We start from the raw sequence: 15,262 nt of genomic DNA on the forward strand, positions 1-15,262 counted from the left end.
CTTTAACAACGCAAGGTTGTGGGTTAGATCCCAGGGGATTGCAGATACCTATGTATAAATGTATAGGATATTGCTATGTAAGTTGCTTTGGATAAAAGCGTCTGCCAAATGCCTAAATGTAAATGAAATGGGTTATTCAACAAGACAACGACCCCAAACACACCAGTAAGGGAGAAGCATCTTGGTTCCAGATAAACAAGATTTAGGTTTTGAGATTGAGTGCCCAGCCCAATCTCCAGACCTTAATCCAATAGAAAATTTGTGGGGTGACATCAAAAACACTGCATTTCTTGGTTTCACCTCAGAAACAGAGGGATTGTGGTCTATAGTGCAATCGTCCTGGGCTGGAATACCAGTTCACAAGTGACAGAAGTTGGTTAACTCCATGCAACACAGATGTGAAGCAGTTCTCAGAAACCGTGGCAATACAACTAAATATTAGTTCAGTGATTCACAAGAACTTTCCTGTTTCTTCTCTTTCTGTAGAGTAATAATAGTTTTGATTTAGAATAGAATGTGCAGTGTTCCCAGTGCATTTGTGTTTTGAAATAAAAGTTATTATAAAGTAGTGAAACATATGGGATAGTAATAAAGTGTAAGTTAATTATGGGAAGATTTTCATTCTGGGCTGAATTATTGCTTTAAAAAAAAATATGATTGAAGGTTGAAGGGTATGTGCACAGAGGATGCATTAAAAACAGACAGAACAAGGACTAAGGAACCGAGTCAAATGCAGAGGTTGTGGAAATAAAGAGGTAAAACTAGTCACCCCTAGAGCAAAACTCAGGAACTCAGGAGTTGCTGACATGTAGCATTGATGCATTAAGTCTCACCTGTAGTTGTGCATACTGACAATTCCCCATCAGGCATTCAGGAAACAAGAAGCTGGGATTGCTCGGCCAGCTAATAAAATGATGCAAGGCAAATAAACATTGTAAACGTAACTAAAATGAAGAACTAATGGAAAAAGTCACGTCTATTTCACATGAGGAGGATACAGAAACTGGCAGAGCAGTGTGAGAACGCTTGAGATCATCTGTGGCCAGTGCAGCACACTCTCATTGGCCATCATATCCTGCTGAGAGAAGATCTGAGACACGATGACTTTACGTGCCACATTCTGGTAGAACAACTCCAGCACAGTCTGTGGACTCAACACTTATGGACAACATAGAGAGGAACAGTCAATATTATCATCACCAGTAATAAAGCAGAACTCTGTGATGTTACATTCCCTTCACCTGATCTGATGGTTGGATGGGCTGTAGAGTCTGAAAGCTCCAGAACAGACAGATGCTGCAAATCTGTGTTTCTGAAAAGGGACCACACCAAAATGCATGAAATCTGTCAATAACAGGAAATGTGTTCCTATTATGGAGGAAGGGTTTATTAGTTAACAGTCTAATTCAGAAGTATAAAGTCACTAGAAGTACCGTATTTTCCGCACTATAAGGCGCACCGGATAAGGCGCACCTTCAATGAATGGCCTATTTTAGAACTGTTTTCATATATAGGGCGCACCGGATTATAAGGCGCATAGAATAGAAGATAATGCAGTCAAACGTTTGACTGGGTTTGCGTTATGCATCCACTAGATAGAGCTGTGGAATGTCAACAAAACAGTCAAACAGTCAAACATTATTAAGCGTTCTGACAACTCTGTTCACTCCCATGGTAACGTTGTTCAAACGTTGATGTGCATATTAACAATATCTCCGAGCCTTGCTCACTCTTCTCCCAAACGTGGAGGGGAACTTTTCCCTAATTCAGTAAACACGTAGTAAAAGAAACAGTCTGATACCACTAAATCAAACGTTAGTGCATAACTCAACATTGTTCAGTTACGTATAACACGTAACACATAACACTTTTTCAGTTCATTCCCTGTCCACGAATCCCTCGAATTCTTCTTCTTCAGTGTCCGAATTGAACAGTTGGGCGACTACGGCATCCAACCTCCCTCTCGTCATTATCCGAGTCAGTGTCGCTGCTGTTGCCTGGCAGTTCAGAGATTATTCCTGCCTTCGTGAAAGCTCGGATCACAGTTGAGACTGATATATCAGCCCAGGCATCCACGATCCATTGGCAGATAGTGGCGTAAGTCGCCAGGCGCTGTCTCCCCGTCTTGGTGAACGTGTGTTGCCAGTCTAGCTTTGAACGCCCTGTTGACACCAATATCTAGCGGCTGGAGTTCTTTAGTTAATCCACCCGGAATGACAGCAAACTCAGAATTACTTCACTTGTTTTTTGACACCTTCGGTGATATGGGCGTGCATGGAGTCGTAGATCAATAGGGACGGAGCTGTGTGGAGAAAGCCACACAGTCTCTTGACGTAAGTTTCTCTCAGCCACTCACTCATCTTTTCCTCATCTATCCATCCCTTCAGGTTAGCTTTGATGACGACGCCGGCTGGAAAGTTTTTGGCAAGGTATTCCTCATGAAAATAACCATGGGTGGAAGTTTCAGGCCATTAGCCTGGCAGGCGAGAACTACAGTGAAGGATGACTTCTCATTCCCTGTGGTGCGTATAGACACCGTACAGTTGCTGCGAGACGGTAGTTTGTGTGCGGATGGAGAGATTACGTCTTTTCCTAAAACGAAAGCACCAAGAAGGACCGCCTCGAAATGCATCGATGTTCATGTCCCGTGCTAGCGCTGTTGCCTTCTTTCGAATAGTGACTGTAGAGACGCTTCTACTTGCTGCTCTCTGTTCAACAACCCACTGTTCGAGTTTGTCCTCTAACTGTGGCCATCTCGCTTTGTTCCCTCGGAAACTCTGTGTAGTATTTTTTACTTGGTAAAAAATCTCCATCTTCATTCTCTTAAGAAGGTCATCATCTTGTTTACTCCACTTCCGTACCATTGATTCATTAATGGTGAATTCTCTCGCTGCTGCTCTATTCCCATATTCTATGCGTGACCGACAGCCTTGAGCTTGAACTCTGCGTCGTAAGCGTGTCTCTTGAAAGGTGCCATTTTGGGGTCTTTATACACACACAAGTGTTGTGGGACTGTGAGTAAGCACAGTACAGGTGTTTACGGACTACGGTAGCCGTAATGCTGCAAGCGGTGCGGCTTTGTAGTTTACCAGTCGTACTGAAACATTTTATTATTATTAAATAGTTTGTATTGGTTTTTCAAACTGAAACATTTTGACTGAGCGCAGTGTACAACCAGTATGGATCAACCAATTAACCAATTGATCCATATATAAGGCACTCCAGATTATAAATGCGCCTTATAGTGCAGAAAATATGGATGTTTATGGTGAAGTAAAACTGTTAAATTGGCATATCTATTTTCTTCTGTGTTAATTGAGGTTGTGTTTATCACTAGAGTGACAAGCAACAGCCCATTCTGCCACATCAATGACCATGTTTACATGGACAACAATAATCCGATATTAACACGATTAAGACAATACTCTGATTAAGAATGTACCATGTAAACAGAGCTTTTTGATTAGCTTAATCCGTCTAAACTCATAATCCTAGTCATCACAAATCGAATTAAGATGGGTGGAGTACTCCGATTTTAGTCGCATTATCGAAGTGCGGTATAGACATGTACACACCTTAAGCGCTATTACCAGCACTTAGGAACTTTCGCTGCACTTTGTGACAGGTTACACTCACGCACGGCAGTGGACACCTGTTTAATTTTACTGTTAACAACATGGTTTCAAGCAAGAAAGCACATTTTTGGTCTGAACGGGAAACAGGAAAGATGCCAATTCTAGAAAATAAATGAAACAACAAAAACTGTACGTGGTACCATGGCAAAGATGAACTGTTTGTTAATACATGAAATTATGGAGGGAACGTCGAACGGCATCGCTTAGGGACGTAATGAAGTATGCCATAAATCGAACTATGTAGTGTAACATGCAAAACGGGAACATGAAATATATATTCTTAAAGCAACTCATGTAAACACCTAAATCGTAATATTAGTTAACTCCGAATAAGGCAAATAATTTGATTATTGATGTCCATGTAAACGTGGCTTGTAAAACGTCCATGTAAACGTGGCTTGTTACAGCCGTCCTGAAGAAGGAAGACAGTGGTTGGTAGCATTCATGCAATCCAAATTCTAGCCATTTTTCTTAAAGATCGAATTGGCCTTAAGGACATCTATAAACTGAAAAGCTCTAAAACACCATATGTAAAACGTATCAAACCCATTTAGAGCTTACACAGAATGTTGTATCAAACATAGCAAATTATTATAAACTGCACTTATAAGTAGCACTTCAATAAATAAATAATCTATTAAACATATTTTTTCATATAACTTTTTCCATCACAAGCTGTCATGTTCGGCTTCCATGCTTTGCCTCAAATGAAACACTGTTGGTTATTTAAAAAAGGGTTTTAAAAAGTTCAATTTGAAGTGATAAGTATCTGTGACATCAGGGATCAAATTTATCTTTTGACATATAAGAGGTATTGGTATCATTTGCAACATCCAAGCAAGTTTCATATCTTAGACGCCCTCCTCATCAATAACAAACAATTTTTTGTAATCATTCTCTGGAAAAACCTGAATGAGAAATGGCTGTAAAACAGATTTCACCAAGTGGATACATTTTCATATGGCCCCACAGCAAGATAACAACACCTACTTCTTGGCTCCGCCCAGTAGCGTTCAGTAAGAGAAGTGAATGGATCAGAAGCAGGGCTAGTTTACTTTAGGGATGTGCGCAAAGACTAATTTGACAGTTGTTTAAACGAAAGTTTTGCAACCATCTAGTCGACTAGTCTAAAACTAAGAAAGGCCCAAAAGTATTTTCCAAAACTTAGTGTATATGTAATATATTTCAATATATGAATTAATATATTACCTAATATGGCTGATGCCTTAAAATTATTTCACATTACCATAATTAATACATTTTGTTATTGATGTTATTAAAACTCAGGGCTTTGCAAAGCTGACGTTAGCAGGGTATATGCAGGAATCATAGAGATGAATTTACTACCTTTTACTACCTTTTTTACCACCTCCAAAATATATTTTACTACCAACACGACAATCAACAGCAGACCTTCTTTGGGGGGGTATGCAAAGCACCACTTACTATAAGCGTTATGAAGCGAATGAAGCGTTAAGCGCGAGTGATTTACATATTAAGTCAATGCAAAGACGCGATGACCTACTTGCGGTGCGATTCGCGTGAATAAGGCGCATATTTTCGCCAAAGTTCAGATTTTTCAACTCGCGAGATTCACGCCACGTTAACCAATCAGGAGCTTGCTCTAGTAGGGCCGTGAGCGAGTGGCAGAGGCCCTTCACATGACGCGAATTCGCGTCTGTAATGAAGCGAATTCTGTAATATTTAATTGTGATCATTAAGTACTGTCATTGTGAATAATGTTTTTTGTAGTGTTGAGTTGAGTTTCAGTTGTCTTTACCTTAACCCTAGCCCTTGAGTTATCCTAACCATAGCCATTTATAAGCAGCTTCTTAAAATGTGGAGCAATGCCGAATCCATGTATGTACGCCGTATGTACGGCTATATCGGAGTCAGTGAACATGTTTTGGAACAATTCCCCAATGCCCTGATTTGAATTATGTGAATGATGGTTCAGGCACCAGAGAACCTCAGCCCCGAGTTAAGGTCTGCTGTCTGGCTATCGCTGTTGTGGTGGTGCTGGTGGCACTGGTTTGCTGCTGAGGTGGTGCGACGACAGCTGACATTGAGTTGGCAAGATTTGCAGCGACCTGTGTAGTGCTGCTAGCATCGCAAAACAATGAAATAGGGAGCTGCTCCCCCCTCACGCGAAGCCGCTGCTGCTGAATGTTCGATCCACTGTGTGACTTCATAGCGGTTATGCCGTTGCAGGCAACATTTATAGTTTAAGGTGCAAAATGCTTACCGGTCATTCCCCCTGACGGGCTTAACCAGTCTTTAAATGACAAGTTTGCGAAAACGTACATTTCCCCATTTCACACTGTAAATTTGGTAGAAAATGGAAGCAAGTGGCTAATATCAATTAAGGCAAAAAGGCGGAAAATTTTGTTGCGTCGCTGATAGCCTATTAACCACGGAACTCTACACAGTTTACTTCTACATCTTTTCCATCAACTCCGACTTACTCAGGGTCCTGTTAGCACAGTATATATTTTTAAACAAGGCTAGATGAAGTTAAAACATGGAGACACAAATATTAAGCAAAAAATGGAAACTCAACATATATTGGGTTGGTGATGATAAATTTACTACTAAGTCAAATTGCGTTTGTTACCCTTTAAAGGGCCATAATTGTGGTAGATTCTTTTTACTACCGCGCGGACACCCTGGTTAGGATGGAAAAAACTTGAATTAATCCACCCACAACTAATTAACAAGTGAAAAGCGATGAAGACCTACAGTACAAGACCCCATGAACAATAGTTTATAACACCAGTCACATATGTGTATTCTTATTGTTAGTGAATAAATTCCCCCTGTATACATATAATATAGCCTAGAAGATAAATATAAATAAATCTAATTACCTATGTAAAGTTAAGTACCACGTTAGTCACTTTACATAAAGTCAACGGACAATCGACTTATTAAATTTTTTTAGAATAAATGTCTTCTAATCAAATAACGAAAAGTCAACTGTAAGGGGGAAATTTTGTATGTTTTTGTAGCAAACAAAAACCTTATCACTTCAACTTTTTAAAACCCTTTTTTAAATAACCAACAGTGTTTCATTTGAGGCAAAGCCTTGGAAGCTGAACATGACAGCTTGTGATGGCCACAGTTATATAAAAAAGTATGTTTAATAGATTATATATTTATTGTAAGTGCAGTTTATAATAATTTTCTATGTTTGATACACTGCATATAAGAATTTATAATTTATAGACAATTACACCTCGAACTACAAAAAAAAGTGGCTGACCCCTTTATAAATACTATACATTTTCTAACACCTTTACATCCACAAACATCATCATAGGCAACAGACCGTGAAGATTCATACTTTTAATGAAACATTTAAAACGGTCTAATGTCTGTGTCTGAATAAGATGTTACTGATTGCATATAGATGATGTGATAAATATTTAGATGAAATTTGTTCTGGACTGGACTTACAGTATGTCCAGAGGGACGGACGAAGACAGTGTCAGGCTCATCTGTTTGAGGAGGTGATACGTGCAGAGCAAATGAGAGCATCGAGGAATCAACTCCTGCTGCAGCTGCAACAACTGAGAACCACCTGCAGGAAATATCTGAATAACCACCAATCAGTAAAAAGCCTTCTCTAAGACACGTCCCACATGCACAACCAATCACCAAAAAGACTCTCCTAACACAGTATCCTAACCAAGTTATCCTTTCCAAGTACAAAACATTTTGCAGTGGTTAAATATTTTTTATGGGGTTTTATTGGGGTTTGGTGTTGTGCGATGGGCCCCTTAAGGATTTTTAAAATGTTTAACATGTAAATTATGCATTATAGCACACTATGACAAGAAAAAAAACTTTGCCACACCAGCCATCACAACAGCCATAATTTGCTGGTCAAAATGTATACATGACACATTTGGAGCAGCAGCTAATCACATGACGTATGATATATGTGAAACCTATTACAAATGAGACCCGTGCTGCTGGCATAATGAGTAGGAATATGCACAGTCTAATTTTTAGCTACTGGGAAAATATGTATTTTGGTCGAATTTAACATTCAGAATTCAGAAAAAATAAGTACATTGCCCTCATCTCACTATCGCAATGCACAAAGTCTTTTCAGGGGTGCAAAAAAGCTCTTTCACTCGCAAAACAAGCAGATGACATTTAAATAGCCGGATCGGTCCTCTGTTATTACTTCTGTGTTTAAAGCTCTCCTGCTTCAACGCGAGAGGGTGCCTGAACAGAGTCAAACTGTTAGAAATGGCCTTGTTTGTAGCTTATTGTCATGCCACAACCTTTTTTTAGGTGCAGTTTGGACACAAATTGTTTATCACGTTTAGGACATGGTGTGAGACAGAAGCCACATTCACACAAACTCACTTTGTCACCCAGATGCAGGTAGAGTTGTTGGAGGATGAGCAGGTCTCTACACAGCAGCATCCTGGTCATGCTGGTCTGACAGACGCCTTGACATATGAGACTAGAGGCCACACTGCTGCCATAAAGCTGAGACAGGCTGATCCTCACTCGTAGAGATTGACCTGTGACATTAGAGAAACAATTTTCCTCATGTGGTTCACAAAGGAAAATGTAAATCTACCAGTACCTGAAGGTGGTCTACTATCAGTCTCTGCATCTGTCTCAAGGTCCAGCTCTCTGAGCAGCAGATTCATGGCACCGATAGGGTTACGGACATCTAACAATTTGTTTTCGATGTCCTGAATTCCTGTTGCACTGTGAAGAACATTTAATTGGAGTCATCAAATTGATCAACAGCTCATGTGACTATTACATCTGTCATTGAGGTGATACAGACGTGTCACTGGCCAAAAGAGCCTCAAAGATTTTCTGAGAGGTTCTCTCTGGAGACAGCAGGTGCTCAAGTGCTTTCTCCATCTCATAAACCATGTCATCCGTGAGATATTCATTCAACAGACGCAGACACTGAACCAGCAGCAGGATGTCTCTGCTCATATCAGAATCTAAGAAAAAAAACAAGATTCAAGGTTAGGTTTCCGGTTCAAGTCGTTCAATAAAACGCGCATAACTTTGTTTCTTATTAAAGCGCAAATGAAGGAAAATTATACGATTATAAGAGTAAAAATTATGTTCTAGTAAGTGCCATCCCTTCTCAATTTTGTCTCCCAAAAACATGTGTTATTTCTTGTCACATCCATGTTTTCCCTCATAACATGTATAGACTGTTGTCAGAGGTTTAGGAAAATATAAACAGATGGTTTTTAACTGGGAATTTCACGTCCGTAATGCTGAAATAGCTCTTATGCAAAGGCTTAATGCAAACAAAAAACTTTTCCTGTTTGTGAGAGGCCAGATTAATATGCTAGGAATTATGAAACCGTAGTCTTCCACATTGCACATTGTGCAGACATCTGACTTCAAGAGACTGGCCTCTTACCCTCAGCAATGGGCGTCTCCTCTTCACAATAAAAGTATTCATCGGAGGAGAGGTAAAGATGGTCGACAGCCAAACAGGGCAACAAGAATGACACAAATGCCTGAAAGAGAGCAAAATTTCCTAAACAACCCAAATAACACAGAATTACACTTTATGAATGGAGAAATAAAAACACGCATGAGTATTTAGGGCAGTACGGGACTGGATCGAATCATCCAACAATGACGTTTTTATAACGTGTAACAAAGACCTGAACATGACTTTAAAGGTGTTAACAACAATAATTATTGTACCTTGCTGATATTAAGATTTGCTGATTATGTGGTGTCTGCTCGTATGTTGGGAAGGAGTGCAAGCTATCATGGCAGCTAGGGTGTGGGATATGGTGATATTAGAACGTGAAAGATTAAAATGTCTCCATGATCTGCTTTACCAGAGGGTTAGATTTATGCAACAACTGATACCATGTAGCAGTGTACAGGCTGTGGCTGTGCACTTAGCTGTCTAAACAATCAGACAGACATTCACATCCGCTATTTAACATTATTCAAACATTCAAAAATGTTTCTTGTTTTAAGCGATTTTACTCAGATACTGTTCTATTATTTGAGAAAATCGGCTGTCATACAGTGGATCTTTATTATATTTAATTCATGCAGTGTTTAATTTTTTATTTGAATGAATGAATGACAATAAAATAAAATGATTCCCCAAAAGATGTGTATAAAGGCCTATATCAATATCTGCATCAGCTATGGGTAGGGCTGTGGTAAATAATTGTTTTGACGAATCATCGCAATGCGGACGTAAAATATTCAGCACTGATACACAGAAAAATATTTTCTTTTTTTTGTGACCTTTGGAAGTAAATGGCAATTCATAGGTGGAAGAGAGAAATGATACACAAGCTCTTTGTGATTTGGAACGGCATGTATTCGCGCTTTCCTCAATTTTCACAAAGACAATGCACACGTCACTTGTTTCAAACCACAGTATGAAACACAACAGACTCTTTACAGCGAATGATCTGTCAGTCACTGATGATGTAGTTTTCAGTGCTCATGTGAAATGTGGCAGAAGTGCATTTTATGCCTGTTTATCTGCAGAGGTAGCTGAAAAGGGGCAGACCGATGCTGAATGAGGTAGTGAGCAGTCCAAGACTGCATAAAGTGATTAGTGTGGGTCAGTGTATGTTGTGTGGGTGGGAGGTCCTTCGGATGACGTCCAAGGGTGGGACAGAGTTGATGTTGCTGTTTAAAGCACTTCATGAGAATAGGAGTAAGTGCAACTGGACGGAGTCATTGAAGCAGGATTGAGATGACATTTTTAGAACTAGAATGATGGTGTTAGCTTTGAAGCTTGTGGGGACAACAGCCCGACTCAGCAAGATGTTTGTGAAGACATCAGTGAGTTCTACAGCACAGTCTCTCAGCGCCCCGCAATGTTGACAGGACCTGGAGCTTTGCGCGCATTGATCCCTCTGAGGGATCTCCTCACACTGTCCGGGGACAGTACTGTCTCTAGCCTGATACCGCAGGCTAGATCGGCCATAGCTGTAGTCAGGCTTTCCTCGTCTCCAGCTCTGAAGGCAGCGTTCCGAGCCTTTAGGAGAATATACTGTAGACCTCCCCTGTCATCCACGGCTTCTGGTGGGCCCGCACAGTGATGGTCTTTGTGACCTTAACATCATCAATGCATTTGCTGAAGTAGGCAGTGACAGTCTTGAAGTACTCTTGGATATCTGTGTTGTTATTGTAAGTGGCAGCCTGCTTAAACATATTCCAGTCAGTGGTGTTAAAACAGCCTTGAAGTACCTCTGACGACACTTCTGGCCACACTTGTTTCTGATTACGAACTGGTTTGGTTGTTTTAACGAGCGGTCTGTATGCATGCATTAGCATGACAGTGATGTGGTCTAAGGTGCCAAGATGGGGAGGGGTAGGGCCTTGTTAGATCCTCTAAGATGGTGTAAACAAAGTCCAGAGTGTTGTTTCCCCGTGTAGGAAAGTCTATGTGTTTGTGTATTTTGGGAAGACACTCTTTAGGTCTGCATGGTTGAAATCTCCAGCCAAGATGAGAAAAGCATCTGGGGGGGCTGGCTGCTGCTCAGTGATGTGCTAGTACAGTTCATTCAGTGCCTCACTCCTGTTGTTGTTGTGGGAGCTGGGAGAGAGATATACAGCAACAAGAAGTATTGATGTATAATAAATAGTAGAAAAGAGATAGAAGTCAGAACCGATCGGTCAGGTGCTGACGGAAGAGATGTGTTTTCAGACGATTCTTAAAGCTTGCACCACAAGATGCCATTTGTTTGCAGAGCAAACTGATCTGGCAGGTAGATAAGTCTGCCTTAGCGAATGAAAATTGGGGGATTCTGAACCAGTGGTGGTTTTGTAGGCCAGGAGGAGAGCCTTAAATTTGATGTGAGCGACTATACAGAACTGCTCAAATTTGTTGGTACCCTTACAGCTCATTGAAGTAATTCTTCATTCCTCATGAAGAGTGATGAAATTAAAAGCTATTGTATCATGTATACTTGCATGCCTTTAGTATGTCAAAGAATAAAGCAAAGAAGCTGTGGAAAGAGATAAATTATTGCTTATTCTACAAAGATATTATAAAAATGACCTGGACACATTTAATGGTACCCATTAGAAAAGATCATACATAATTGAATTATAGTAATATTTCAAACTAATTAATATCACACATGTATCCAATCTTGTAATCAGTCATTCAGCCTATTTAAACAGAGAAAAGTAGTCACTGTTTTGTTTGGTATCATTGTGTGGCCCACACTGAACCAGAGAAAGCAAAGGATAGAGATGTCTGAGGAGCTCAGAAAGAAAATAATAGACAAGTACGGTAAATGTAAACGTAAGAAGTTTAAAGTCCATGGAATTATAGCCAAGCTCCATGAGGAAAATCCATGAGGAAAGCTCGCAAGAGGAAAATCAACCCCAGATTAAACATAAGGATAGTGCGAATGGTAGCAAAAGAACCAAGGATAACTGCCAATCAGATACAAGCTAAACTCCAAGGTGAAGGTACGTCAGTTTATAATCGCACCATCCGGCAATCTACAATTTTTGGCAAGTCACATCAGCTCTATGTTCTTAAACGAAGCTTTCAAAGAAGTGAACACCATACCTACAGTGAAACATGGAGGAGGCTCGGTTACGTTTTGGGGCTGCTTTGCTGCATCTGCATCTGGAAAGCTCAGTCGCAGGTCATGGGTCCTCCAACAGGATAATAACCCAAAACACACATCTAAAATCACCCAAGAATGGATAAGAACAAAACATTGGACTATTCTGAAGTGGCATTCTGGATCTTCTGTAGAGGTTTTGTTGTGCAAGCAGGAAGACCAGCTAGTAGAAAAATTTGGAAACCCCGATAGAGACTTCAACGCATTTGCATTAGACAGTGACTAGATCGGCCATTTGTATAGTTTTAAGCCATTTGGAGTATTCCAAAATCGAGCAGCCGCGTGCTTTCCGACAAACTTTTCCTTTAACACCTGTCGTCACTTAAGTAAAAATTACTCCAGGCAACCCTATGTGACGCTGTCTACAGACGCGCTCTCGCAAGTAATTCCAAGTGTAGAGTCAATTTATACACAATAAAACACCTTTTATACAGACACGCAGTTTGCAGAGATCTCATTAGCTGGCTGTGAAAGCGCGGTTATTCAGAGAAACCTTTCAGCTCGAGCTGTAGTCTAAAGCAGCTTTTCTTATTCTTTCACTGTATATGATTAAATCTGAAGATGAAACATGGAATTTGTAATTTTGTTTTAGAGCGAAATAGAGAGAGAAGGAAAGAAAAAGACTGGTTATTTTGGTGTACATGTGCTTTCAACTGTTCCTATATTTTCTCTTATATTTATAATACATTTTAGTACAAAAGTCTATGTGAATCACAATTTGTTTGTAAAAGCGTTCTTAGGCAGGTTTTGAGCACAAATGTCTGCGTACACATGCTTAGAGAATGAGACCCACTGTTCGTGCATCCCTAATGCTTTTACATTTGCAACATAAACCCAGGAATTTTTATATGTTGCTTTGACTTAAACAGCAAAATTGGATACCTTCTTGAGGATGCAGACCATGGCTGTGGCTGGGCTGACGTGTAGCGCAAGAGGGTTGGACAGAACCTCCTGATACTGCAGACAGCATGCATAAAACTTGGACCAGAACTCCAACTGCAGCAGGCGGTAGTCCTCCTGAGAGAACTCATACTCTGTCACACTGGCCTGAAGCTAGACAAAATGTATGGAGAAATGTTTAGCAGAAATCGAGAGGAATCAACACAAGGGAAGAACAGTCCCAGCTCACCTCACTCTCCAGTGTGACCACAACTTCTTTCTTTAGCTCCTCCCATGATAAGTCAAAATGTCGCTCAGTTCCTCTCTTGTAAATCTGGAGAAAAAAAACAATTTCGTAGAAAATACTAAGAGGTCACCGAATAACTTTGGTTCCATCTGGACTGCAAACAAAAGGTTGCATTTACACATTTGGTAGCACAAATGCATTTTTACTTTAGCTTTGTTAATAAAGCATTGCTTTGGCAACGCAAAGGAAAAACATGTATATTTATATACAGTCAGGTCCATAAATATTGGGACATCGACACAATTCTAATCTTTTTGGCTATATACACAACCAAAATGGATTTGAAATTAAACGAACAAGATGTGCTTTAACTGCAGACTTTTAGCTTTAATTTGAGGGTATTTACATCCAAATCAGGTGAACGGTGTAGGAATTACAACAGTTTGTATATGTGCCTCCCACTTTTTAAGGGACAATTGGCTCAGCTGTTCCATGGCCAGGTGTGTGTTATTCCCTCATTATCCCATTTACAAAGAGCAGATAAAATGTTCAGAGTTCATTTCAAGTGTGCTATTTGCATTTGGAAACTGTTGCTGTCAACTCTCAATATGACATCCAACGAGCTGTCACTATCAGTGAAGCAACCCATCATTAGACTGAAAAAACAAAACAAAACCATCAGAGAGATAGCAAAAACTTTAGGTGTGGCCAAATCAACTGTTTGGAACATCCTTAAAAAGAAAAAACGCACCGATGAGCTCAGCAACACCAAAAGACCCGGAAGACCACGGAAAACAACTGTGGTGGATGACCGAAGAATTATTTCCCTGGTGAAGAAAACGCCCTTAACAACAGTTGGCCAGATCAAGAACACTCTCCAGGAGGTAGGTGTATGTGTGTCAAAGTCAACAATCAAGAGAAGACTTCACCAGAGTGAATACAGAGGGTTCACCACAAGATGTAAACCATTGGTGAGCCTCAAAAACAGGAAGGCCAGATTAGAGTTTGTCAAACAACATCTAAAAAAGCCTTCACACTTCTGGAACAACATCCTATGAACTGATGAGACCAAGATCAACTTGTACCAGAATGATGGGAAGAGGAGTATGGAGAATAGGGCTGCACAATTAATCGAATTTTAATCACGATCACGATTTTGGCTTCCCACGATCAAATTCGTGTGATCGAGCGATATTTAAAATGCGTCATTCATTTACGCTTTGTATTAAAGTTTTTTTTTTTTTTAAAGCCAGTCTAGCGCGCTGTAAAGCCGCTGTCTGATCACGTGCGTCCATGCACCAATAAGAGTTGTTCCCTGCAGCGCGCAGCAGCTCAGTCAGTTTCCAGATGTAGACAGTCACAGACAGAAGACAGAGTAGCGTGAGGAAAATACCACAACAGATAGCAGGCTATAATCTATTTTAACAAAGAAAAAATGTCTAACGTAGCAGAGGGAGCGGCCGAGGGGCTTGTCCCGAGAATCGGATCGTCATCCATTGTGTGGAAACATTTTGGGTTTCAGGCAAGTGACACAAAACAAGAACAGGTCATATGCAAAGAGTGCCATAAAGTTGTTTTGGCACCACAAAGCAACACAACGAACCTCTTTAACCACTTAAAAAAACACCATAAAGTTCAATACGATGAATGTATGAGGGCGAAGAAATGCGTTGCAAAGACTAATCATCCCACAACATCAACTCAGACATCCATCGAAGCGAGCCTCTTTAGCGCATCACCATACCCATCCACCTCCCAAAGACACAGTGAAATAACGAATGCAGTCGCATTTCATTTGGCTAAAGACATGTGCTCAATAAACACGGTGACAAACGAAGGCTTCAAATTCTTGGTCAACACTCTGGATAAACGATACGTGA

At 40.3% G+C, this 15,262-nt stretch overlaps 1 protein-coding gene across 2 annotated transcripts in view; it reads right to left on the reverse strand.

Annotated features, from left to right (window-relative positions):
• Nucleotides 1-15,262, reverse strand: part of nup160 (nucleoporin 160) — a 51,051-nt gene that overhangs the window by 22,422 nt on the left and 13,367 nt on the right. For both annotated transcript variants that reach the window (XM_079450245.1, XM_079450244.1), the window contains exons 11-20: nucleotides 13,386-13,469; nucleotides 13,139-13,309; nucleotides 9,049-9,148; nucleotides 8,449-8,614; nucleotides 8,239-8,366; nucleotides 8,013-8,173; nucleotides 7,092-7,228; nucleotides 1,242-1,312; nucleotides 999-1,158; nucleotides 834-903 (exon numbers count right to left, since the gene is read on the reverse strand). In XM_079450245.1, the coding sequence (XP_079306371.1) occupies nucleotides 834-903; nucleotides 999-1,158; nucleotides 1,242-1,312; nucleotides 7,092-7,228; nucleotides 8,013-8,173; nucleotides 8,239-8,366; nucleotides 8,449-8,614; nucleotides 9,049-9,148; nucleotides 13,139-13,309; nucleotides 13,386-13,469 (1,248 nt within the window). The remainder of the gene's footprint in view (nucleotides 1-833; nucleotides 904-998; nucleotides 1,159-1,241; nucleotides 1,313-7,091; nucleotides 7,229-8,012; nucleotides 8,174-8,238; nucleotides 8,367-8,448; nucleotides 8,615-9,048; nucleotides 9,149-13,138; nucleotides 13,310-13,385; nucleotides 13,470-15,262) is intronic.

This window comes from Barbatula barbatula (assembly GCF_947034865.1).
Source record: "Barbatula barbatula genome assembly, chromosome: 25".
Classification (NCBI taxonomy): Eukaryota; Metazoa; Chordata; class Actinopteri; order Cypriniformes; family Nemacheilidae; genus Barbatula; species Barbatula barbatula.